This window comes from Bos indicus, chromosome 23, assembly GCF_029378745.1.
Source record: "Bos indicus isolate NIAB-ARS_2022 breed Sahiwal x Tharparkar chromosome 23, NIAB-ARS_B.indTharparkar_mat_pri_1.0, whole genome shotgun sequence".
In the NCBI taxonomy this organism is placed as follows: domain Eukaryota; kingdom Metazoa; phylum Chordata; class Mammalia; order Artiodactyla; family Bovidae; genus Bos; species Bos indicus.
In genome coordinates this window covers 33,941,096-33,968,113 of record NC_091782.1, presented here as the reverse complement: position 1 = coordinate 33,968,113, position 27,018 = coordinate 33,941,096, and the positions used below count along the sequence as shown (strand labels likewise).

Here is a 27,018-nt window from a genome sequence, read left to right as displayed (position 1 = left end):
TCAGGTAAAGTTCAAATTCCTCACACTGGCCGAGAGGGCAAATTCTGGCCCACAGACCTTGCCTTCCTGGATCAATAGTCTGCTCTTCCACTTCTCACCTTTCATTTACAGTAGCCTTATCTTTGGTCCTAGATAATGCCAACGTCATTCTGGCCCAAGAGCCTTTGAGCATACGTTCTAGGATCAGAGTAGTCTTTTCCGCATCTGCCTTTTCTGAAGCTAGGTGAGCTCATTTCAATCACCAGCTTGGCAGATAGGAAGTATTAGGGAATTAACATCCCAGGAGGAAAACTTCAGCTGAAGAGGGAATGGTGTGGGTGGATAAAGCTTCACCAAATGAGCTTCAGACAAACAATTCTGAGACTCCATGGACATCCAAGAAATGGAAGCAAGTGCTCAAAGTGGGAAACAGGTCAATAATGCACTTGAGACTGCCTTTTCCACCTTTTGTGATACAGCCTCCCTATTCCAGCACCCTGCATCCTAGTTACCACCTTCTCCTATCTCCAGGTCTCAGGTCAATGTTTCAGTGACATGGGACTTCCCTGTGGTCCAGTGGCTAAGACTCCATGCTTACCATTCAGGGAACCCAGAATCGATCCCTGGTTAGGGAACCAGATCCCATATGCGACAATGAAGAATGCTGCAACTAAAGATTCCACATGCCACAATGAAGATCCCATGTGCCACAATTAAGACCTGGCGCAGCCAAATAAATAAATATTAAAAAAAATAATTTTTCAGAGACAGCAACCACTGCTACCTCCCCCTGTCTTTTCCTTTTTCAATATATAAATATGTAAATAGCTTTAGATATTAAATGATTAAATTAACATTTTATGGAATACTGTAAAATACAGTAATAATACTCTTAGTTCTAAGGAATGCACACTCCAAATCACCTTCCCCATATGTATGTTTGATCTTACATATTTTTTCTCAGTTTTTCCCCATGGCATTAAACATTATATTACGATGTGGGCTGGGGAATCAGATTAGAGAATCTTTCTGAGGAGATGGGAATGGAGACTGCCAAGTGAAAACATCCCTGGAGCCTAGACCACTTCATTAATCCTCATTTCTGTTTCCTAATGTAGGAAAGGGAAGGATATAAAAATGGAAAAAATGGAGGGGAGAGGGGGAAGAGAACAAGGATCTGGATGTATATAGGATTTGGTACGGAGAAGGCAATGGCACCCCACTCCAGTACTCTTGCCTGGAAAATCCCATGGATGGAGGAGCCTGGTGGGCCGCAGTCCATGGGGTCACTAAAAGTTGGACAAGACTCAGCAACTTCACTTTCACTTTTCACTTTTCTGCATTGGAGAAGGAAATGCCAACCCACTCCAGTGTTCTTGCCTGGAGGATCCCAGGGACGGGGGAGTCCGGTGGGCTGCCGTCTGTGGGGCGCACAGAGTTGGACACGACTGAAGTGACTTAGCAGTAGCAGCAGCAGCAGCAGCAAGATTTGGTACACAGCATGGGTTGCTTCTCTTGAAGGACAGGCAGAATTGACACTGTCCTAGAAGACTAATTCATGGCCATTCACTAAGCACGTGCCAATTTTTGATGAGTATCAAACCACCCGAAAACTTAGTTGCTTAAAACTACTACCATTTGTTCACTTAAAATTCTGTAGCTCAGCCAGTGGTTCTTGTAGTCAGGGTTAAATTCTGCTGGGTCTTCTCAGGTGTTTCCATCAACTGGAAAGTCGACTGGCATTGGGTGATATGGGATAGCCTCACCTGCAAGTCTGGCAGTTGGCAGGCTATTGACTCAGGCGCTTTAACCTCCAACAATGAGCTCAGTATCTTTCATAACATGGGAGTTTCAGGGTTGTGAGAGAATCAAGATGTGTACAAGCTGCACTATGCCAGGCTATTTTCAACCATCTGCTTGGGTTACATCTGTTAAATCACTTGGTCAAACCCAGATTCAAGAGACAGAGAAAAAATTAAACCAGTTCTTCATGGAAGGAGAAACTACAAAGTCACATTGCAAAGAGCAATGGGATAAGATAAATTTAGGAAATTTTTGCAATTTATCCTAAGAAACTTGATGCATAAAGTCTCAAAATCTAAATTAAGGAGGGACAGAGATACAGAGACATTCTGAGGCCCTAGCCCTCAACAGACCCAGTGCCGGTTTCTTTCTAGAAACAAGATTTCTTAGAGCTCTCAGTGCTGTCAGTAAATACACTTTCTTCATCCACATAAACAGCCTCAGTGCCTGGGATTCTGTGAGAACTGATCCTCACATCCTTCTCTCTCAACCTTGCCCACTCACACTACCAGCCTGAAGTGGAATTTCTGCACTAGTTTTTTGGGACTCTGAGGGAGGGAAAAAGTACTTTTGCAGCAGCTGGGACTGAAAAGGCAGGAAGTTCGACACCTAGGCACTTCACCCCAAATCGTCCCTTCTTCACCAGGAATAAGGAAGATAAAGTGATTGTTGTTCAAGAAGGTGCTTGATTAGCATATTAATGAGCTTGTGGACCATAGACTATGCTAATCTCCTCTCCTTGAGTTTATCCTGATTTCCCCATTTTTTCCAAGGGAAAATGATCCAATCTGTGATATTCCAAGAACTAGGTGATGGCACCCCATTCCAGTACTCTTGCCTGGAAAATCCCACGGACGGAGGAGGCTGGTAGGCTGCAGTCCAAAGGGTTTCGAAGAGTCGGACACAACTGAGCGACTTCCCTTTCACTTTTCACTTTCATGCATTGGAGAACGAAATGGCAGCCCACTCTAGTGTTCTTGCCTGGAGAGTCCCAGGGACAGGGGAGCCTGGTGGGCTGCCGTCTATGGGGTGGAACAGAGTCGGACATGACTGAAGTGACTTAGCAACAAAGGTGCTGCCTTGACACTGTAGTCCACAGACAGGGCCTCCAATCTTCAAAGCTCCCTCTCCTTCCCATGACTTTTATCTTAGCCATCTGTCCCTTTTCTCCAAGACCTAAATTCTCTGAGGATGGGACTGGATTTTTTCTTTTTTTTCCAATCTTGATCAGATCAGATCAGATCAGTCGCTCAGTCGTGTCCAACTCTTTGTGACCCCATGAATCGCAGCATGCCAGGCCTCCCTGTCCATCAACAACTCCCGGAGTTCACCCAGACTCACGTCCATCGAGTCATAAATGCCATCCAGCCATCTCATCCTCTGTCGTCCTCTTCTCCTCTTGCCCCCAATCCCTCCCAGCATCAGAGTCTTTTCCAATGAGTCAACTCTTCGCATGAGGTGGCCAAAGTACTGGAGGTTCAGCTTTAGCATCATTCCTTCCAAAGAAATCCCAGGGCTGATCTCCTTCAGAATGGACTGGTTGGATCTCCTTGCAGTCCAATGGACTCTCAAGAGTCTTCTCCAACACCACAGTTCAAAAGCATCAATTCTTCAGCACTCAGCCTTCTTCACAGTCCAACTCTCACATCCATACATGACCACAGGAAAAACCATAGCCTTGACTAGACAAACCTTTGCTGGCAAAGTAATGTCTCTGCTTTTGAATATGCTATCTAGGTTGGTCATAACTTTCCTTCCAAGGAGTAAGCGTCTTTTAATTTCATGGCTGCAGTCACCATCTGCAGTGATTTTGGAGCCCCCAAAAAATAAAGTCTGACACTGTTTCCACTGTTTCCCCATCTATTTTCCATGAAGTGATGGGACCGGATGCCATGATCTTCGTTTTCTGAATGTTGAGCTTTAAGCCAACTTTTTCACTCTCCACTTTCACTTTCATCAAGAGGCTTTTGAGTTCCTCTTCACTTTCTGCCATAAGGGTGGTGTCATCTGCATATCTGAGGTTATTGATATTTCTCCCGGCAATCTTGATTCCAGCTTGTGTTTCTTCCAGTCTAGCATTTCTCATGATGTACTCTGCATAGAAGTTAAATAAACAGGGTGACAATATACAGCCTTGATGAACTCCTTTTCCTATTTGGAACCAGTCTGTTGTTCCATGTCCAGTTCTAACAGTTGCTTCCTGACCTGCATATAAATTTCTCAAGAGGCAGGTCAGGTGGTCTGGCATTCCCATCTCTTTCAGAATTTTCCACAGTTTATTGTGATCCACACAGTCAAAGGCTTTGGCATAGTCAATAAAGAAGAAATAGATGTTTTTCTGGAACTCTCTTGCTTTTTCCACGATCCAGCAGATGTTGGCAATTTGATCTCTGGTTCCCCTGCCTTTTCTAAAACCAGCTTGAACATCAGGAAGGTCACGGTTCACATATTGCTGAAGCCTGGCTTGGAGAATTTTGAGCATTACTTTACTAGCATGTGAGATGAGTGCAATTGTGTGGTAGTTAGAGCATTCTTTGGCATTGCCTTTCTTTGGGATTGGAATGAAAACTGACCTTTTCCAGTTCTGTGGCCACTGCTGAGTTTTCCAAATTTGCTGGCATATTGAGTGCAGCACTTTCACAGCATCATCTTTCAGGATTTGAAAGAGCTCAACTGGAATTCCATCGCCTCCATTAGCTTTGTTCATAGTGATGCTTTCTAAGGCCCACTTGACTTCACATTCCAGGATGTCTGGCTCTAGGTCAGTGATCACACCATCGTGATTATCTGGGTCGTGAAGATCTTTTTTGTACAGTTCTGTGTATTCTTGCCATCTCTTCTTACCACTCCTGAATTCCTGCCTTAGTTTGCTGGACATCCTGGATCCATTAAAGATATTAGGTAAAGTTTAAAAATAAAATGATCCACTTTCCTAGGGTCCAGTCCAATTTCTGATTTTAATGAACAAGTGACACTACCTCTCTGGGTCTCCACCTCCTCAAGTGTAATAGTGGGCAATAATCCCAGGTTGTAGTGGGAAATGCTCAGGCACAAAGCACTAGCTATACAAAATAAACAGGCGTTTTTGTTTTTTATATAATGATTGCAAAGCCCTTTCATACTTTTAAGACTTGCCGAAAAGAATTCTTGGGCCACCATCACTTAATCTTTGTGGCATCCTGGGTAATTCAATTATTTCTCTGGGCCTTCTGCTACTTCAAAAATATTAACTCAAGTGATCGACAAAGAAGAACATTCACTACTGTGTGGGGCTCTGCCCACTGTGTGGGGCTCAGCCCACGTATGTGGTTCTCAACCGTTGAAGCAAATTCCTAGAGATACTTTAAATAACTTAGGGAAGCTTGGTCTGCCCCAAGTTAAAAAGGGATGTAGATATAACGGAGGGGATCTCAGGCAGAGGTCTGACATTCTGAGGTTCTGCAGGTAACACAGAAGGGTCTTCTCCCCTGGAGGTGTCGTCAGGCATCACTTCTTTGGCCTTACGCAGGCCCACCACACCCCCAGATGAGCCACAGATGACTTTACCACTTTCCCCAAATCCACGGAGCACTCTCATTTCTCTCCAGATGAGGGTCCTGGGAGGGAGGAGGGGTTCAAGGTCCTCCCCCAGCTAAAGCAGGGCGTGCGGCAGGACCCGTGGGGGTTGCCCTTATGCTGCGGCCGCCCTTTCACATTTTCTGGTGGCCGGCCGCTGCATGGGGTCCAGGACTCCGCGAATTTCGCGAACGGGTGGGGGCTGTTCTATGAGGATGAGGAGAGGAGGGGGGTTTAAGTTACATATCCTTTCCCTGCCACTGTCCGTGACGTATTTCAGGAAAGTTCTGAAAGAACTAGATCACGAGTTTATTTCTTAAAAAGATGTTTTCCATGTTTTGTTTGTTGGTAAGGACGACTCGTCTTTCCTCATTTGTGATTCTTAAACCCGAAATTCGGTTGTTCACGAGACGCATGCACAGAGACCAGCAAGTAAGGAGCCGCTGTGAAGGCAAACCCGTCGCAGTAGCGACGCGACTCCGCCACAAACCTAAGGAGAGGAAATCTCGCGATGCGGGATTCCAGCGTCTCCAGCGTAAGCAACGCAGCTCAGAGCCAGGGCCCGCACGCCGTGTGGGGTCCCGCGACCTTTGCTCACCGCAGAAGCCCCGCCCACAAAGCTGGTCCCGCCCTGGCCGCCGCGAGTACCGTTACCGCCCCCGCTGCCCCGGCTACTAACTTTACAAGCCCTACGTGTACCCCACGCGTAACTTGTTTCTCGGCTTCTCTGATTGGCCAGCATTCCTTGCTCAGATCCAGCATCCTTTCACCTGAGAGTTCACTCCGCGTCCCTAGTCAAAGTGAGGGTCTGAGGCTGGAATCGCAGCAAGCATCTTGGGGGTCTTTGCTGATTCTTTTTTCATTTCTCTCTCAGGGCGAGAACTCTGGAAATGGAGCTGATCCAGGTGGGCTCGTCAGGTGACGAAGATGGAAACCCCAGGTCTGCCAGCAAGAAAAGAGGTAGGATGAGTAAACACAGTCCTAGGGCGGGTGGCAGGAGGGCGAGGGTGAGGCTGGTGTGGAGTCCATGAACCTGCAGTTAGTTCCTTCTAGCCGCGCTTTGTAGTTACTGTTTTGTTTTGTTTTCCTGTGAAAGACTTCAAATAGAAAAGTACAAAAAATAAGTAGTGGAAATCTGCGTATCCAACCCCCGGATTTTTAAAAGCTAACATTTGACTTACTGCTGCAGATTGTTTTTAGAGAAATAAAAAGGTGACGCGCCGAGGGAAGAACACCACCTCTCTCTCTTAGGGGTATCCATGCTTCTGGAGATAGGTTCTATTCTCCCAGTAACTGCTTTTGTTAAAAATATCAAAAAGTATTTTCCCTAAGATTAGATGGATATGACATAATTTCCATGAAGTTTTAAGGTCAAGCAAAGCAATATCCAGCACTCCCTGGTGTCCTTGGGTGTTCCCTTGTGACTCAGCTGGTAAAGAATCTGCCTACAATTCGGGAGACCTGGGTTCGATCCCTGGGTTGTGAAGATCCTCTCGAGAAGGGAAAGGCTGCCCACTCCAGTATTCTGGCCTGGAGAACTCCATGGAAGTCCATGGGTCGCAAAGAGTCACAAGATTGAGTGACTTTCACTTTCACTAAAGCAATATTAAATGCTGTCTTGCAGCACTGACCTTTTATATCTAAACTTCTGTCCCTTGCCTTTTTCCCCACGTGGTATTGATTTTGTTTATCTATGTAGATACAGGCAGTGTAGCCCATCCCATTGAAAGAATAAATCATAATGTGCTCCAGTGTCCCTCTGTTGAAGAACATTTAGAAAAACATTTAGGTTGTATACTTCCACAGTGTGGAGAACTGGCAGACTCTGCTACTGTGATCTCATGCTGTTTCTAAGATGTTTCCCAAACACCTTTCAACATGTGTGTAAGATCTTTCCTTGTTGCTGTATGTCTAATTTATCTGAAGGTGAAGTCGCTCAGTCATGTCCAACTCTTTGCAACCCTATAGACTATAGCCTACCAGGCTCCTCTGTCCATGGGATTTTCCAGGCAATGGTACTAGAGTGGATTGCCCTTTCCTTCTCCAGGGGATCTTCCCAACCCAGGGCTCGAACCCAGGTCTCCCACATTGTAGACAGATGCTTTACCGTCTGAGCCACCAGGGAAGTCCTAATTTATCTAAATCCTATCTAATCCTAGTGCTCCTCCCTCAGGTGTGTGCATCTCTCCTTCCCCTCCCTCCCATCCAGTTTACCTTTTCACCCTCCCAGTGGTAAACCTTCAGATTCCAACAGTTACTCTTAATAAGTGCTGCCAGATACTCTGATGTGGCATAGTGAGAGATAGGACATAACAATATGATGTCACCTAGGATTCAAGTAGCATAGTCCTTAACCTCACGGTTTCCCTGGTGACTCAGATGGTAAAGAATCTGCCTGCAATGCAGGAGACCTGGGTTTAATCCCTGGGTCAGGAAGATCCTCTGGAGAAGGGAATGGCAACCCACTCCACTCCAGTGTTCTTGCCTGGAGAATCCCATGGATAGAGGAGCCTGGTGGGCAACAGTCCGTGGGGTTGCAAAGAATCAGATACAATAAGCGACTAACACTAGAGAGAGCTAACTCCAGCTGCTGAGCAGGAACCCTAATATAGACCAGGTGGTTCGAGTTGGTGATCCCATTTGTATGAAGGCCCAGGGTATGTGCTGGGGTGGGGAGGGAGAGAAGGGAGAATCTAGAAAGGGCCTGTTCTCCAGCTCTTCCCATTTACTTGTTTCAGTAAGTATAGTCTTACCATTAAGTATTGATGTTTTTAGTTTTGTCTAACCAGTATTTTCTTTTGAAATTAAAGTGTTCACTAAAGTTTAACATATGTTTATATCCCCATATGAATGAGTTTATCTGATAGCTTTTTCTTGATAGATAAGCTGATAAATGATAAGCTGATAAATGAGGACAATGTGAAACAACCAGAATAATGGAACTTGGAAAGTTGAAGGGTAGCTTTTGTTAAGGAGGGCAGCTTTTAAAACCATAGGCTAAAATAAAATTTAGAGGTTGTTTTTAATTTTAATTGATCATGCTACTGTTTATCCCCTTTTTTCATATATAATAATGAGTTGATTATACAGTTCTTAATGTTGTATTGTGCTTAATTATCCTTAAAATAATTGTCACCTCCATTCCAGCCAATAATATAATAAAAAATCAACTTTATTGAAGGATAACTTATACACAATAAAATGTACCTGTATTAATTATATGTCAATGAGTTTTATAGACCAGTATATGTAGTTACCACCTTAATCAAGACACAGAACATTTCCATCAGCTTAGATAGTTCCCCTGTGCCTCTTTGTAGGCAATTCCCTGGGCTATATATCAACTTGGAGAAAATTAACATCTTGACAATTTTAAGCCTTGATTAGGGTGGTGGTAAATGCAAATGTACTTTTGTCAAAACTCATTAAGCTGTACATTTAAATTATGTGTAGTTTACTGTATAAAAGGGATTTCAATGAAATCAAAAATAAAGATCAAAAATAAAAATTACCTCAGCTACTACCTTTTATTATTGACGTGATTCATAATCATGAAAATCATTTGGCTTGTACATCTTTTTATCAGTAGGCTCTGTGTTTGAGGTGCTGTACTGGTTCATTAGTTTCTTAATATCTCAAAACCAATCAATTGATGCTGGCCTCTGTGATGTGGCAGGATTGGGAGATGGGTCACAGCCAGATGATGAAAATCAGTAAAGCACCTGTGTCAGAGATTTTTAAACTTTTGTTAAGTACGGTCCCTTTCCTCTTCTTCCTGGATTCAAAGTTAGACTCCTGCTAGCCCCTTCTTGTCAAATGACTGAATATTAGTTTGTAGAAGGTAGGCAAAAGTGGTGTGTATCCCTTCAGAACTGCCAGTCACAGTTCTCCATCTTTTTTAGAGTCTGTGGGTCAGAGACTATCCCCAGGGCATCCTTGGAGCCATGACCTGAAGAGAGACAAGCCACAGACTGGAAGGAGCTACATTTGCATCACCACTGGAGAACAATCACCCCCAAAGGATTTGGAGAGAAGTCTTCTCTAGTACCCACTTTTAAGTCCCAGTTGTATCTTCTTTTATTCTCCCAGCACTCAGTGTAGTTGAGGGAAAATTCTAGATTTCCCATAATATCTTGGTCATGAAAGTGAAATGAAAGTTACTCTGTCATGTCTGACTCTTTGTGACCCCATGGAGTGTAGCCAGCCAGGCTCCTTTGTCCATTGGAATTCTCCAGGCAAGAATACTGGAGTAGGTAGCCATTCCCTTCTCCGGGGGATCTTCCTGACCCAGGGATAAAACCTGGGTCTCCTGCATTGCAGGCAGATTCTTTACTGCTTGAGCCACCAGGGAAAAGGTCTTTATATATATGCAAGGCAAAGCAGATCAGGACCAGGAGAGCAGGCTGAGAGCTGTAAGACTCCACAGGTAAGGGAGACCTTGTAGAAGTGCAGAGCAGTAGAAGGTGCAGAGGTGAGCATTGCCATCAGGATGGGTCTTTGGGGCATGCCAGCATCTACCAGAGACCGGAAGGACTATTTAGAGAAACTGATAAAAAAAACTTTAGGTTACTTACTGCTGTTGCAAAGGGTTGGGCTTAGAATGATGGGTAAATCAGGCATTAACATCTTCATTTTACTAATGAAGAAATTAAGTTTAATAGAGAATAGGAGTGTTTGTTTTTGTTCCTGTTACAGTACTTAGTTCATAGTAGATATACAGCAAATATTTGTTGAGGGAATTCCCTAGTGATCCAGTGGTTAGGACTCGATGCTTTCACTACCTTGGGCCTGGGTGAGATCCCTGGTTGGGGAACTAAGATCAAGCCAATAAATAAATAAGTAAATAAATAGATAAATATTTGTTGAATGAGTGAATGATTCTCTAGTCTAAGACCTTTAATGGTTATGCCTTCTACCAAGAATTGAGAACTTTCCTAGTTGGTAGTATATAGAGGGGTAGGGGACTGGGAAGGAGGACAGACACCTTGCAGTTGGGTACAGAATGTATGTGCTCTCTGGCCCTACCACTCCCCATTGCCTTAGGACTCATTCCATTTACACATTAATGTCATCAGTCTCTCATGGGCTTTCAGTTTAGTTCAGTTGCTCAGTTGTGTCCGACTCTTTGCGACCCCATGAATCGCAGCATGCCAGGCCTCCCTGTCCATCAACAACTCCCGGAGTTCACCCAGACTCACGTCCATCGAGTCAGTGATGCCATCCAGCCATCTCATCCTCTGTCATCCCCTTCTCCTCCTGCCCCCAATCCCTCCCAGCATCAGAGTCTTTTCCAATGAGTCAACTCTTCGCATGAGGTGGCCAAAGTACTGGAGGTTCAGCTTTAGCATCATTCCTTCCAAAGAAATCCCAGGGCTGATCTCCTTCAGAATGGACTGGTTGGATCTCCTTGCAGTCCAAGGGACTCTCAAGAGTCTTCTCCAACACCACAGTTGAAAAGCACCAATTCTTCTGCGCTCAGCCTTCTTCACAGTCCAACTCTCACATCCATACATGACCACTGGAAAAACCATGGCCTTGACTAGACGGGCCTTTGTTGGCAAAGTAATGTCTCTGCTTTTGAATATGCTGTCTAGGTTGGTCATAACTTTCCTTCCAAGGAGTAAGCGTCTTTTAATTTCATGGCTGCAGTCACCATCTGCAGTGATTTTGGAGCCCCCAAAAATAAAGTCTGACACTGTTCATCTGCATATCTGAGGTTATTTTGGGCTTAGTTGTGTGGAATCTCTTCCTATACTCCTGGAGTTGTCCCCACCCCTATCAGTTTGCCCTCTCCCATCTCCTTCCCATTGCCTTCTCCGCCTCTCCCTCCCATCCTGCCGTATCTATCCACGTATGTCTTCTGTATTTTTTTTTTTTAATGTTATAAGCATAAATCCTTAGGCAGTTGTGCATAATATGATGAACCTGGAGCCCTAATCAAAGAATGGAGTTGTGACAGATACACCTTCTACAAGTCTATGTTACACATAATAAGATATATAAATATTGTAAGGGCCCCTGTGGCTCAGATCGTAAAGAATCTGCCTGAAGTACAGGAGACTCAGGTTCGATCCCTGGGTCAAGAAGATCTCCCAGAGAAGGGAATGACAACCCTCTCCAGTATTGTTGCCTGGAGAATTCCAATGGACAGAGAATCCTGGTGGGCTACAGTTCATGGGATTGCAAAGAGTTGGACATGATTAAGTGACCAACAGATCACATTAAATATTATTGTGCTGCTTCTGCTGCTAAGTCGATTCAGTTGTGTCCGACTCTGTGCGATCCCATAGACGGCAGCCCACCAGGCTCCCCCGTCCCTGGGATTCTCCAGGCAAGAACACTGGAATGGGTTGCCATTTCCTTCTCCAATGCAGAAAAGTGAAAGTGAAGTCTCTCAGTCATGTCCGACTCTTAGCGACCCCATGGACTGCAGCCTACCAGGCTCCTCCGTCCATGGGATTTTCCAGGCAAGAGTACTGGAGTGGGGTGCCATTGCCTTCTCTGAAATATTATTGTACCCCGTGGTTATTAGGCAAACGCAATAAGCAGTGCTTAAAAATTATAGTTAATGTAACCCTTATAAACATGTCAAATTTTATAGTTAGAAGTGTTTACTAGCTGCTATTAGCTACCTGGGCATCTTGTATGAGTTATTTTATTGTATTTTCTTATCTGCTGCAGGAGGGGTTGGAAGGCATTGTCTTTAAGGAGCTTTAAAGGTCCATATCCAAGGCTCTATGACTGTATGATTACCATTTGGACAGGTAAAAGCTAAAGCAAGGGAAGCAGGGAGTGATACAGTTGCAGGGTGAAAGTTGCGTGATGCTAACTGGGCAGAGTTCTCCCAGAAACATCTGGGACCACTTAGACCCATTTCTATGGAAATCTTGAGACCAGATAATTGGATGAAGCCTTACATCCCCATCCTATTCCCTTCTGTCACTGTCCAAATTGTCACCTGCTGGTTATGATCCTCCCCACAGTCTGCTTGTTATCCTCTCCACTGGGACCCCAGGATCAAAGGATGACACCCCTCATACATCACAGTACATACACAGTGCTGTGGGTCCGTGAAGTGTGGGAAAGAAATTCTGTCTGCATCCCTTCATGCAGGGCGCAGGCCTTCTCCGATGAAGGTTGCTTTTTGAGGAGGTCTCTCCTGGAATTTCTGCTGGGTTTGGGAGCCAATCGCCTCCCCATGCTCTGCCTTGGCAAACAGAGATTTCTCCTTCCTCGTCATTTCTGTTTTGCCACAGTATCAGACCTTGCTTTTACCCAGGACTTTTGCCCTTTTTATAGAGAAAACCAAAGCCATGGATAGGAACTCCACCAACATGCAGTCAGATCTATGTATTGTTATGTCTTGCTGAAATATGGGAGGTAAGATAATGAAGTTTTGGCCTTAACTGGGTTTTGTTTTAGTAGCTGGAAGACAGAGAAACATAAGATTAGTAAGCTTTCTACTAGCCATCACATTTGTAATTCATGCAATAATCCAAACTATATGTTCAGTTCAGTTGCTCAGTCGTGTCCACCTCTGCGACCCCATGGACTGCAGCGCCAGGCCTCCCTGTCCATCATCAACTCCTGGAGTTTACTCACACTCATGTCCATTGAGTCGGGGATGCCATCCAACCGTCTCATCCTGTCTTCCCTTTCTCCTCCTGCCTTCAATCTTTCCCAGCATCAGGAGCTTTTCAAATGAGTCAGCTCTTTGCATCAAGTGGCCAAAGTATTGGAGTTTCAGCTTCAACATCAGTCCTTCCAATGAATATTCAGGACTGATTTCCTTTAGGATGGACTGGTCGTATCTCCTTGCATTAAGGAACTCTCAGGAGTCTTCTCCAATACCACAGTTCAAAAGCATCAATTCTTCGGCGCTCAGCTTTCTTTATAGTCCAACTCTTACATCCATACATGACTACTGGAAAAACCATAGCCTTGACTAGACGGATCTTTGTAGGCAAAGTGATATCTCTGCTTTTTAATATGCTAAGTTACAAACCTTCAAATCAGTTGAAACTTAAATGTGTCCTATCTGATAACAAGTGTAAGAACACATTTAAAAGTTTTTAAAATTAGGATTTGATAGAAAATTCTAAATAAATTTGATACAAAAGTAAATATAGTCCTTTTCCTAGTAAAAAAAAAAAAACTTTTAATGGGTAACCCTGTTTCTAGTCACTTAGAAGTAGGGAACATGATGGTTATTAAAGGCCTCCAATTTCCACCTTCTCTGTTGTTAGCCTGCCATCAGCCAGAGGCCTCCCTCTGCTGGACAACTCTGAGAACACACAAGATTCTTATTCCATAATTTCTTCTCTCCTTGTTCTAAGTGAATACATCCCTTTGGGGGTCCTCTTGAAGGTGCTCTTGAAGTCCTGCACCCTGACATTTTAATATCACCCTTGTTTCACTTGAATTCTGGAAGTATCGGCTTGTTGTCTTTAGGAAGGCCCCCTTTAGCTGAAAATCTCTTTCTGAGTTCTACCTTTTAAAAATCTTCCTTATGGAAGGAACAGGTTTGAGGTGCTCTGGCTACATTTGAGAAAGCTTCTGGTTTATTGGTGAAGATGTATTGACAGAATGAGAGATGATTGTGGGCTCATAAAAGGGGGCTTCTAAGATGGAGAGAAACTGACTGGAAACTCAGGATGGAGACAGAAAGAATCAGCATGTACTGAATACCTGCCGAGGAGTTTTAATCTAACCTGTACCATGTAAAGGTGAACTCCTGCAGCAGTGATAGTCTCTCCCCTGAGCTAGGTTCCCTCTTTTAAAACTGAGAGTTTAGCAGCAGTTTTAAATACTGAACTCCACAGCTGGGAGAATGGAACTGCCTTCACAATTGCAGGCACATTCTGTGCTTGCCAAGAGGGAAGCCTCTTGGCTTGTGCACAAAAAGCTTAATTTACAATAAATAAGCAAAGGGAAGCACAAAGAGGTGGAATAATGATTCATTTTTATGGACGATAAAATGTCAGGACCAGGTCTCTATCCTTTACCGTTCTTTATATTCTTCACCTCATTCACCCTTCTTGGTGACCTCACCAAGTGTCATGACTTTATATGCCATCCATATACCAATGATTCCAAAATGTATGGCTCCAATTTAATTCAACTCCATCCTCCCCTAAACTACTCTGTCAAAGCTACTACTGACATCCATACCACTAAACCAAGGAACTATTCTCAGGCATCTAATCAATTTAGTCTATCAGCAACATTTAAACCCAGTTAATCCACTTGGCAAATCTCTTAGACTGCAAATTTCACAACAAAACTTCTGATTTACCCTCCCAGCTTCATCATAGCACACTTGCTTCTTTCTTATAGATGATCATTTTAGGAAAACTCATCTCATTCTTCTAGTTTATTCTTTCAGCCACATTGAGTTTGAGAGTTCAACATCTTAAGAAAGCATTGAACAAATTAAAAGAGAAAAACCACATGATAATATCAAGTACATGAAGAAAGAAAGTCTCAGTTCAGTTCAGTCGCTCAGTCGTGTCCGACTCTTTTCAACCCCATGAATCGCAGCATGCCAGGCCTCCCTGTCCATCAACAACTCCCGGAGTTCACCCAGACTCACGTCCATCGAGTCATAAATGCCATCCAGCCATCTCATCCTCTGTCATCCCCTTCTCTTCCTGCCCCTAATCCCTCCCAGCATCAGAGTCTTTTCCAATGAGTCAACTCTTCGCATGAGGTGGCCAAAGTACTGGAGGTTCAGCTTTAGCATCATTCCTTCCAAAGAAATCCCAGGGCTGATCTCCTTCAGAATGGACTGGTTGGATCTCCTTGCAGTCCAAGGGACTCTCAAGAGTCTTCTCCAACACCACAGTTGAAAAGCACCAATTCTTCTGTGCTCAGCCTTCTTCACAGTCCAACTCTCACATCCATACATGACCACAGGAAAAACCATGGCCTTGACTAGACGGACCTTTGTTGGCAAAGTAATGTCTCTGCTTTTGAATATGCTATCTAGGTTGGTCATAACTTTCCTTCCAAAGAGTAAGCGTCTTTTAATTTCATGGCTGCAGTCACAATCTGCAGTGATTTTGGAGCCCCCAAAAATAAAGTCTGACACTGTTTCCACTGTTTCCCCATCTATTTCTCATGAAGTGATGGGACCAGATGCCATGATCTTTGTTTTCTGAATGTTGAGCTTTAAGCCAACTTTTTCACTCTCCACTTTCACTTTCATCAAGAGGCTTTTGAGTTCCTCTTCACTTTCTGCCATAAGGGTGGTGTCATCTGCATATCTGAGGTTATTGATATTTCTCCTGGCAATCTTGATCCCAGCTTGTGCTTCTTCCAGTCCAGCGTTTCTCATGATGTACTCTGCATAGAAGTTAAATAAGCAGGGTGACAATACACAGCCTTGATGTACTCCTTTTCATATTTGGAACCAGTCTGTTGTTCCATGTCCAGTTCTAACTGTTGCTTCCTGACCTGCATACAAATTTCTCAAGAGGCAGATCATGTGGTCTGGCATTCCCATCTCTTTCAGAATTTTCCACAGTTTATTGTGATCCACACAGTCAAAGGCTTTGGCATAGTCAATAAAGCAGAAATAGATGTTTTTCTGGAATTCTCTTGCTTTTTCCACGATCCAGCAGATGTTGGCAATTTGATCTCTGGTTCCTCTGCCTTTTCTAAAACCAGCTTGAACATCAGGAAGGTCACGGTTCACATATTGCTGAAGCCTGGCTTGGAGAATTTTGAGCATTACTTTACTAGCATGTGAGATGAGTGCAATTGTGCGGTAGTTTGAGCATTCTTTGGCATTGCCTTTCTTTGGGATTGGAATGAAAACTGCCCTTTTCCAGTCCTGTGGCCACTGCTGAGTTTTCCAAATTTGCTGGCATATTGAGTGCAGCACTTTCACAGCATCATCTTTCAGGATTTGAAAGAGCTCAACTGGAATTCCATCACCTCCACTAGAAGAAAGTATAGCTGCCATTTAATTTAAAAAAGTAGAAAACAATTGAAGGGAACCATTTAAATATAATGGAGATACAAAAAATTAATAACATGTTAAAGGACAAAACTTAATACCATGTTAATTAAAACCGAGAACTAAAAAGGGCTGACTGCTAAAAATATTATTCAAATTTACTATGGAAATTCTTAGCAAATGCAGTACAAAAAAAATGGTTGGTATTCACATTAAAAAAATTTGCACCGTTTTATGTAAAGTTTTACAACTAATTGAGTTTCGTTAAGTTTGAGTGAGTAAACCGAGCTCAACATATGGTATTGTGTTTTTTCACCTTGGATGTGAAAAAAAGTAGTAATTAAACTGAATTCCAAAATTAAAACTTCGAAAGCTTTCAGAGCCAATTTTATAAAAGTGTCCCCAAATATCAATATTTAACGTGGTGTAGCACACCAGAGTTGAAAACCCTGCACGTGGAGAAATACTCTCTAGTTAGGCACAGAATGGAAATTTCAATTATTATCCAATCTGGGCAGTTCTGATTCCAGGAACAGAGAAACCCGGTAAGAGCTTTTGGGCTTTAGCTCCCAAATTCCAGGGCAGCCAAGTTCTCGTGACCCTGGCGGGAAACTAGCTGACAACCTGCAAATGGCCCCGGGATAAGTCGGCTGAGCCTGGCCTCGATGGCGCAGCCTGAGGCTTGCAAGGCCTACCTGGTGAACTCGAAGACACCAATCTGAGCGCCGGGTTAGCCGGCGGATCACTGTCGTTCCCAAGGTCACCTTAAAAGCATTTCAGAGCCACCCAATTTTGGGGAAAGCCAACTTAGCCATAGCAGTATGGCCCAAGAACCTATGTCCCAGCTTTGATCTCAGATAACCAGAGAAATCTTTAATAGACAAATGAGCACATGGTACACGGACCCAGCCCTCAATCGTGCAGCTGAGGACTATTATGGGGTAGGCCCCCAAAGTTTCCCCGCTTGTTTCTGACATACAACTACAAATGTAAGCTTCAGGTTAAAATGGGACTAGGGAAATAGTCTAAGGCCAAAACCACAAGCTTCTAACCCCACAGCGTGAGTTTGACTTAGCCTCAAAAAGATTCTAATGTAGAACTAAGAGTGGCTTGCACATACTGTATTTGCATGAGGGCAAAAAAAGAAAAACAAAGTTGTGTGGTAATAAAGCTCTTTCTCTGAAATAAGTTGGTGGCTCTTAAAAGAGCCGTTGGTTTATTGGAAGCAGCTTCCAACCGGAACTCTTACTTCTTCTTGGGTGCTGCCTTCTTGGGTTTGGCAGCGGTCTTTGGCTTGGTTACCTTCACTTTGGCCCCTTTTGGTTTCACAGCCTTGGCTTTGGCAGGGCTCTTGGCTACTTTCTTAGGCTTCACAGCCTTAGGCTTCTTAGGACTCTTAGAGGACTTCTTTGTCAACACAGACTTTCTAGCTTTTTTTGGAGTCTTGACACTTTTCTTAGCAGCAGCCGCCCCAGAGGCCTTCTTGGGCTTCTTAGAAGCGCTTGTTACCTTGGTTTTCGTTGCCACCTTTGTGGCGGTGGGCTTGGCATCCACGGAGGCTACTTTCTTGTTGAGCTTGAAAGAACCCGAGGCGCCGGTGCCCTTGGTCTGCACCAGGGTGCCTTTGCCCACTAGGCTCTTAAGACCCAGCTTGATGCGGCTGTTATTCTTTTCCACATCGTAGCCAGCGGCCGCCAGCGCCTTCTTCAGCGCGGCCAGGGACACACCGCTGCGCTCCTTGGAGGAGGAAACAGCTTGCACAATCAGCTCCGAAACTGAAGGGCCCGCGGGTTTTTTCTTGGCGGCTGCTGCAGCCTTAGCAGGCTTCTTCGCCTTCTTGCCAGCTGAAGGTTTCTCAGGGGAAGTGGAAGCAGCTGGAGCTGGGAGCGCGACTTCGGACATGGCGGAAATAAGGAAAAACTTAGTAAACCGCTAGACCCAACGAGGCAGTAAGACGCGGGTTGCTCCAGCGCGCGATATTTATAGGGCGGGGCCGCGCTGTGATTGGTGAGCGCTGGCGCCCGCCCCCCGCCCCCTGCCCTCCCAACTGGGTCTCGCAAGGCAGCGGCAGGCCGCTGGGGCCTATGGTCCTGCTTTCCTACCGCTTGCACCGAGGCACCCAGACAGCATCCTTTTCCACCCCTCACCCTGACGACGGTCGCCCAGTGGAGACGGAAATAATCCACTCCGCAGGGAAGGGTCCGGGCCATTACCATCAGAGGGTGCGACTTTTAAAAAAAAGCAGGTTTTTTTGTTTTTGTTTTCCTTTTGGGGGTGGGAGGAAGACCTTTAAATAAGGCAATTGCGTAAGAATCTAAGGAGTTTCACCTGAAACCTCGCCTCTAGGAAGCACTGGCAAGGGATATCAGTTTCTAATCTGCAATCAATTCAAAAGGTTACATCTTGAATGACTGAAAGGGAGAGCGGAAAGCGAGAGTATGTAGGCCTGGTCTGCAGGTTTGGGAAAAGTTCTCATTAATGCCACTTTCTTTCCTGGCAACGCTGAGTATGTGTGGTAAAGACCTGAGACGCGGATGCCCTTGGTCTGAACCAGGGTGCGTTTATTTGGGACAAAAGAGAATTGTAGAAAACAAAAGAATTGGTTAACACTGCAATTGACACTCAAGCTGCACCTGTGGAAAGCTTAGCCCGCAATTTCTGTAATTGCGACTTATTTCCACAGCCCAGTGCACGTAACACATTTTGGATCGCCTTTTATCCTCATAACATATACCAAGCTGCAAACCTAGCACACGAAAGACATCAAGTAAGCTCTGGGTGGACTAAACTGTGCCCGGACAGGCATTGCACCCAGGGAGGATGTGGGAGCAGGGGGCAAAGTTGCTTTAGTATGAAAATGAGAGAACACAGCCCCGAGATAATATTTTAGGGCACTCTCCCTTTAACTTGTCGTGGCTGTAAAAGCAGCAACAATGCTAAAATGACTTCACAATGTGAATCAAACTACTGAGAGAATAAAACTCCCCTTTCACAATTCTGTCCTGGGCAATCTCCTAGCAGTAGGGAGAGTGAAGCAATGACAAGTCATTCCCGCGCGAGTGCCTGCGGTTTTCAAACAAGTCCGCACTGGTTTTAAAGACCCGAATTTCCCCCTGCTGCTGCTGCTGCTAAGTCGCTTCAGTAGTGTCCAACTCTGTGCGACCTCAGAGACGGCAGCTCACCAGGCTCCCCCGTCCCTGGGATTCTCCAGGCCAGAACACTGGAGTGGGTTGCCATTTCCTTCTCCAAAGCATGAAAGTGAAAAGTGAAAGTGAAGTAGCTCAGTCGTGTCTGACCCTCAGCGACCCCATGGACTGCAGCCTACCAGGCTCCTCCGTCCATGGGATTTGCCAGGCAAGAGTACTGGAGTGGGTTGCCATTGCCCCCCAGTAACTCTCAAAAAAACCCCTAAGAGCTCGTTTCCGCCTTGTGGCCAATAATAAAAGGGTTCCAGACACAGGGAATGGCAACCTACTCCAGTATTCTTGCCTGGAGAATCCCAGGCACAGAGGACCCTGGCGGGCTACAGTCCGTGGAGTCGCAGAGTCCGACACCACTGAGCGCTCATTGGCTCGTCCAGACACGAGAGTCGCCCATCTTTACCCTTTCTTAACTGTCGTTTTCTTGAGTCTGTATTTACAAAACCCATTACGTAATTTCTAATAATTTGGAAGAGATAAGAACAATTGGAGCTAGGCGTCTTAGTTTAAAGGACAATTATAACACAGGTATACAATCTTCCTCCAAGAGGAAGGTTTCATAAATAAGCATTTCTGGAAAGACATAAACAAGCTTTTCCTATAGTAATAAATGTGGCATCTAATCAAAAGTTTTTAAAAGGGAACTACTGCACGTAATAATTTCTTGTTTAAAGAATGATTTGTGCCGCCTGTGTCTAATGGGTTTAACAAGTTTCAAATGAAAGGGAACTGCTCCATGCAAATGAGGGATGCTAGATATGCATTCTTACTGGCTACCAAGTAAAATGGACTCTACCAATCAAAAGGTAGAATCTGGATTACCGCTTTCGTATAAGGGTTCACATTTGGCTTTTAAAAAAATAAAATCAGCCACTGGCTGTAGTAAATTGTCTTCGTTTTGGTCCATAATCTATTCACTGAGTTTAGTCCATCGCCTGCTTCCCATGGGGAAATTCCTCTGATCCCTTGTGGTTTCTCCCGCCGTTGTCTACCCGGCATTGCACCAGGCTAAGTGTATTCTAGACTTTAGAAAATACTAGTTTCAGAAAGCTCCAAATGTAAAGTCAGAGCATAAGAAAAAAGTGCCTTATTACAGAAAATACTTCTGGAAACGCTAGTGTGAATTTTTTTTTTATATACTGTTTTTGTGGTTACATCTTGTAGGTTTCAAAGAAGTTCCTCGGTCAGTTTAAGCTTTACAGAGGGATCTCTCTTTTTTGTAAAATGGCTTTAGAAATTTCTAACCCGATATCGGGTTACCGACCAGGGAATGTAGATCCCTCAATTCCCACACCACTCAGGGGACTAAGAAAACCTACATTACTATAATATCAATGAAGTGAATGTCTATTTTTCCGAAAAGGTAACGCCCAAAGCATTGCATTTACAGAAAATCGTGTGTGGGAAAGAACAAAAGTTAAAAAAAATAAGTTGAAAAGAGCCGAGGATAGAAGGAGGCGGCCAATGAAACTGCACGCTTTTTGGAAAGTTTAAAGCTAGACAAATCAGAACCTGTAACGTAATATTCAAACTTTTCTCCCGCCCAATCACTACCCCTTGGGTACTATAAATACAAGCAAAACTGCTGGGCGACTTATTTGAGCTAGTATAAGGCACATCTGCTTCGAAGTTACTTGTTTGTTATGGCCCGTACAAAGCAAACTGCCCGTAAATCCACTGGCGGCAAAGCGCCACGCAAGCAGCTAGCCACCAAGGCGGCTCGCAAGAGTGCACCGGCCACCGGCGGCGTAAAAAAGCCTCACCGCTACCGTCCTGGCACGGTGGCCCTGCGCGAGATCCGCCGCTACCAAAAGTCCACAGAGCTTCTTATCCGTAAACTGCCATTTCAACGCCTTGTGCGTGAGATTGCCCAGGATTTCAAGACCGACTTGCGCTTTCAGAGTTCGGCGGTGATGGCACTGCAGGAGGCATGTGAAGCCTATCTGGTGGGTCTTTTCGAGGACACCAATTTGTGCGCTATTCACGCCAAGCGCGTTACCATAATGCCCAAGGACATCCAGCTAGCCCGTCGGATCCGCGGGGAGAGAGCATAAGTTCCAGTCTGAGATTTCAAGCAAAGGCTCTTTTCAGAGCCACCCACGTTTTCAAGTAAAACGGCTGTAATACGAACCAACTGAAGTAGTTGAATATACTGCTTTTGGATGGAAGAATATGCATCAGTAACACTCAGGCACTTTCACTTTTCATGGGTGCTCTTTTTTTTTTTTTCAATATTCCCTGCATATGCGAACAAACTGGCCCTTTGTGTTTAGTACTGTTATTCCATATCTTAATGAAGAACCAGGGTTTCGGAGGCATGAAGAGTGATTGACATTTGCAGAACGTTTTTATAACAGGGCCTTTTGAACGTCAGGATAGTATAACCATTTTTACATTTCTATCTCTGATCTTGACACGATTACGAAAATTTATTGATAATAAGTTTTCACCCTTTAAAGTATTTGTTATACTTAGGATATTTGGAATATGTCTGCTGTAAGCCTGCTTCCTCTAAGTACTTTAGTTAAAACAGTGCAGCCCCTGCAAGCCAAGCAACGAAAGACTATTGGTCAAACTGAGCTCAGCCCGCTTAGCCAACCCGATCCGCCTCTCCCTTCCGGCCCTTCAGTTCCTTTGGCTCCTGTTCCCGGGGCTTGGAGGAGGAATTAAGGGCGGGGATTGATGGCGTCACACTTCCGGCTTGCGCGATTTCCGAGCCCTCAGTGCGGGGAGGGGCGGAGGGAGTAGGTATATAAGAATCGGTTCTCCGCTTACTCGTCAGTTGCTGTTGGTTTACTTTTTGTGAAACCATGTCTGGACGCGGCAAAGGCGGCAAAGGTCTGGGGAAAGGCGGCGCTAAGCGCCACCGTAAGGTTCTGCGCGACAACATCCAGGGCATCACTAAACCTGCTATCCGCCGCCTGGCTCGTCGTGGTGGTGTGAAGCGCATCTCTGGGCTCATCTATGAAGAGACCCGCGGGGTCCTGAAAGTGTTTCTGGAGAACGTGATCCGGGACGCGGTCACCTACACTGAGCATGCCAAGCGGAAGACGGTCACCGCTATGGACGTGGTCTACGCTCTCAAGCGCCAGGGCCGTACTCTCTACGGCTTTGGCGGTTAAGCTTTCCAGTTTGCTCTCAGGAGCTTGATTTCAACCAAAGGCCCTTTTCAGGGCCACCCAACTACTCTAAAAAAAGCTGTAACTATTAGCCGAGAAATAGCCAGGTGCTATAGTTGAACACTAGCTCTGAACCAGAAAACACTGCGGGGTTTGGCAATCTGTATATACATACGGAATCATTTGCTCTCTTGCACTGGACAGGTAGCGGCGAAGATTTAATTATAAGTGGAAAAAAACTACGAAAAACTTTAGGTCGCCACGCTCCACCCATGAGTTGTCAGCCCGTCAGAACTGATCTGTGCTTTACCCGAGGCGACCTAAATAGGGGGTGGGAAATCGGGCGAGAAAAGGCAAAGCCCGGGTTTAGTAAATTTGTGTTTTTTACGGGTTATGAAACAGACGGAGACATCTGAGTCGGTCATGTCCTGAGAACAGTACTGAAATTACCGCCACTGATGGGGTGATTTGTCTCGATTAAAAAAATCTGAAATGGTGTGCAAAAAAAGCCGGCTTCAGACCGCCGGGAAACCCAGGCATTTAGTTCAGAAGAAGTTATGAAGAAAACGCCCTTCCCTCTGTGTCAACACAGCGCTCAGCAGTAAGCCATACATGTTTGCCTTCCATCACAGAGAAATGGAAATTAGGGTGATAGAAATATTCTAAAATTAAATAGACTGTAGTGATGGTTGTACAACTAAGTAAATATACTAAAATTTATTGTTTGTACACTAAAAAAAGTGGATGAAATTTTATGATATGTAGATTATATCTCAAAAAATCTTATTTTATATATATATATATATATAATCTCCAGGCAGGGTAGCAGGAGATGAAGATTATAGGGTAGGCCTGTTGGTCTGTGAAGATGTTCTCTTGCTACAGTATGGCCTCCTTGGTCTATGCTTGGCCTGTAGTTGTAGTCACAGAAAGTTTTTAAGCAAGAAAATCTCGTACAATTATATGTTCCAGTAGCATATCAACTGAAGGGACGTGAATTCACTTGGGGTTGGCTAGTAATGGCACCCCACTCCAGTACTCTTGCCTGGAAAATCCCATGGATGGAGGAGCCAGTAGGCTGCAGTCCATGGGGTCGCTAAGAGTCAGACATGATTGAGCGACTTCACTTTCACTTTTCACTTTCATGCATTGGAGAAAGAAATGGCAACCCACTCCAGTGTTCTTGCCTGGAGAATCCCAAGGACGGGGGAGCCTGGTGAGCTTCCATCTATGGGGTCGCACAGAGTCGGACACGACTGAAGCGACTTAGCAGCAGCAGCAGTAGGGAAACAGTATTCCCATCTAAAAGGTATTCAACAAATGCCTCTATCACTGGGTTCTTTTTTGTATCATTTTTTTAGAGGGCTGGCTGATTTCAGCCTCAGTATGTTAGTTCTAATATTTCCCCTAGTTTTTTTCAGCCTGTTTCCCACCTGATAACTGTCCTTCCAGACTTGGAGGGGAATGATATAATTACCTAGCCTGCCTTAATTTAAACTGACAATGGGGAGGGTTCAAAGCTGCAATTTGGATGACGAGAGGAGCTAAAATGGGCCTGGTTGGGAGAGTAATGTAATCCTGGTGCCCTTCAGGACATATGTGTTGATTTTGTGTAATGTGCCAGATATTGTTTAAGCATTGGGGTACACCAGTAAGCAAATTAGAATTTCCTGTCCTCCATTCAGATATGTAATAAAATATGTGGATACAGATTTCCTACACTGAAGGGAAGGGTGGCTGCTCCATAGACCACCTTCTTTTATGGTTGGCCTATCTTTTTTTAGTTCATAAGACTTATAGATTGTATTACACTCATTTTAGTCATACCCACTACCTGGGTACAAAGGTATGAACCTTTCTCAGACCTAACATTCCTGAAGTCCTGGTTCAGAACAAAGATAATGCTGCCTGATACACCACTCCTGCATCATTCCTAAGAGCCAGAGAAAACCTGTCATGCTGATTGATTCAGGCAGTGACAAGTCAAAGAATTATAGCTAGGGAATCAATCATAGCAGCACTATGGTGGGCCTGAGGTTGGGAGAGGGCCTGTGTCCTTGTGTAGAACATTCATGCCTGCATTCATTGAACTCTGCCACGTGAAGACAGTAGGAAGACAGCAGCCTATGAAGTAGGAAATGGGTCCTCATCACACACCCGATCTGCCTAACACCTTGATGCTGGACTTCAGTCTCCAGAACTCTGAGAAATATTTGTTGTTAAAGCACACGGTCCACGGTATTTTTATTGTATCAGCCTGAACTAAGACACCATTTTATGGATATAGATATTTTATCTGGTTCGTTTTGATGACAATTTATATTGGTTCCTCTCATTTACAAACAACGTGCTGCTATAAAACATATTTAAGTTCTTAGTGCTCTCATCCAGTCTGATCATTTATATGTTGATGAGTCCCCAGTTTTTTTCTCTAGTCCAGAAGTCTCACCTGAAATTAAGAATCTCACTTTCTCAACTGCCTAGTCAGTATCTCCTCTAGGGTCAAGAGACAGGTGTTAGCAGAATGACGAGGCAGCAGTGTTTCCTAGAGCAGTCATCAATACACGTCTCAAACAAAAAATCAAGGAGGCTGATTATTCAGTCAGTCGGCTGGTTTATCAATTTGAAGACACACGTCAAAAAAACTTCTGTGACCATATTGTCATCTTTGAAAGTTTCATTTTAAAGTATAATTTACAGCAGAGTACAGAGAGAGACCAACTGGAATGAAGCTGAAAGTGCAAGAGAGCCACTTAAGAGGGAGGGAGGAGGAAGCGTCTGCCTACAATCTCAAAGGCCCTGCTAGAGGCCTAAGTGTTCAGAACAGAATCGCTTAATATAGTAAATGGAAATTTACAAACTGTTTAGCCAGAGGCCTCCAGCCTGAGGATGAAAATCAGCAATGCCAAGACACTTCAAAAACCAAGACCACTGGGTTTACGAGGGGTCACGGCACTCAGCATGATGGATGGCCCAAACTCTATAAGTACGGAGGTTTGGGGTGCGACCCGGAGGAGGACAAGGAGGTGGTGGGGCTGCAGAGATGAGAGCGCAGCTCCTGGCGTCGCTTACTGCAAACACTAACACCCAGGTTCTTTCCGGCGATGTATTTAATTCATCTGGCTTGTCAGCGACCAGCAGCACCCCAGCAGTTTCTGGCAATTTGCACAAATACTTATTAAATACTTTGGGTTTCCCAGGTGGCGCAGTGCTAAAGAAGCTGCCTGCCAATGCGTGAGACGCAAGAGACGCGGGTTTGATCAGAGTCGAGAAGATCCCCTGGAGTAGGAAATGGCAACCCACTCCAGTATTCTTGCCTGGAAAATTCGAAGGACAGAGGAGCCTGGCAAGCTGAGTCGGCCTCGACTGAGCACACACACATGTACAGTTTTGCCTCTTCGACAAAAACTTTGGCCTGTAGTTGATAGTCCTTTTACAGACGATTTGGGGGTAGGCAGGATCCTTCCCACTAGAGCGGTTGACGCTGGGGCTTGAAGTTCTCAAACAGGGCACCGGGACTTCCGCCGCATACTAAGCCAAACAATTTTACTGCCCTATTGACCGAAGGCACCGCTACTCTTCGCATATGAAGAAAGATTAGATAAAGTGTAACGGTAGAGAGACCGCACAGAAAAACTACTTTAGCATTAAAAGAGAATACATTTCTAATCCAAGTACAAATTGAGCACAGCCCTTTCTGAGAGAAAGTGGGCGGCCCTGAAAAGGGCCTTTAAAATAAACGTACTGGATGAAGCTTTAGCCGCCGAAACCATAGAGGGTGCGGCCCTGGCGTTTGAGCGCGTAAACCACGTCCATGGCGGTTACAGTCTTGCGTTTGGCGTGCTCCGTGTAGGTGACCGCGTCTCGGATCACATTTTCCAGAAACACCTTCAGCACCCCACGGGTCTCCTCGTAGATGAGCCCGGAGATGCGCTTCACACCACCACGACGAGCCAGGCGACGGATGGCGGGCTTGGTGATACCCTGGATATTGTCGCGCAGAACCTTGCGGTGGCGCTTAGCGCCTCCTTTCCCAAGGCCTTTGCCGCCTTTGCCACGTCCAGACATGCTACCTGAAGTGTTGCAAGCGTGTGCGGTACAGCAGTGGTATCACCGCTTGGTCAAGAGTAATTATAAGCTGTAGTCGGACCTCATTGAGAACTGAACGCGCGGGCGGGAAAAGACGCTCTGAAACCACTCCCTTGGCTCCGCCCCTTTCTGGATCCAGTGTCTGTGAAAGGGAGAGAACCTAGTATAATGCATCTGTTAAATGTTACTCTGGATTGTTTTGCTCCCTTTGGTCTTTGAATCTGAGTCTGTTTATATTTTCGACTGAGAATTTTAGTAAGGACTTATTTTTTTTTTTTGCAAATACTATACTTTCTCATTCAAGAGAAGGTGA

At 44.8% G+C, this 27,018-nt stretch overlaps 4 protein-coding genes and 1 long non-coding RNA gene across 5 annotated transcripts; 3 read left to right on the top strand and 2 right to left on the bottom strand.

Moving 5' to 3' along the window:
* The first annotated feature begins 5,878 nt into the window (after nucleotides 1-5,878).
* On the top strand, nucleotides 5,879-10,193 carry LOC109577441 (uncharacterized). The gene is made up of 3 exons (XR_011563297.1): nucleotides 5,879-6,137; nucleotides 6,212-6,297; nucleotides 9,240-10,193. It is a non-coding gene; the product is annotated as an uncharacterized lncRNA (long non-coding RNA).
* Nucleotides 10,194-16,596: 6,403 nt separating this feature from the next.
* H1-1 (H1.1 linker histone, cluster member) lies at nucleotides 16,597-18,265 on the bottom strand. The gene has a single exon (XM_019985441.2). The coding sequence runs from the start codon at nucleotides 18,197-18,199 to the stop codon at nucleotides 17,543-17,545; it is 657 nt and encodes a 218-aa protein (XP_019841000.1). The 5' UTR covers nucleotides 18,200-18,265; the 3' UTR covers nucleotides 16,597-17,542.
* A 2,844-nt stretch (nucleotides 18,266-21,109) lies between these two features.
* On the top strand, nucleotides 21,110-21,601 carry LOC109576834 (histone H3.1). The gene has a single exon (XM_019985469.2). The coding sequence runs from the start codon at nucleotides 21,141-21,143 to the stop codon at nucleotides 21,549-21,551; it is 411 nt and encodes a 136-aa protein (XP_019841028.2). The 5' UTR covers nucleotides 21,110-21,140; the 3' UTR covers nucleotides 21,552-21,601.
* A 644-nt stretch (nucleotides 21,602-22,245) lies between these two features.
* LOC109576917 (histone H4) lies at nucleotides 22,246-22,676 on the top strand. Its single transcript, XM_019985559.2, has one exon. The coding sequence runs from the start codon at nucleotides 22,308-22,310 to the stop codon at nucleotides 22,617-22,619; it is 312 nt and encodes a 103-aa protein (XP_019841118.1). The 5' UTR covers nucleotides 22,246-22,307; the 3' UTR covers nucleotides 22,620-22,676.
* A 2,152-nt stretch (nucleotides 22,677-24,828) lies between these two features.
* Nucleotides 24,829-26,734, bottom strand: H4C2 (H4 clustered histone 2). The gene has a single exon (XM_019985557.2). It carries the CDS (start codon nucleotides 26,682-26,684, stop codon nucleotides 26,373-26,375), a length of 312 nt encoding a protein of 103 aa, XP_019841116.2. The 5' UTR covers nucleotides 26,685-26,734; the 3' UTR covers nucleotides 24,829-26,372.
* Nucleotides 26,735-27,018: the final 284 nt, after the last annotated feature.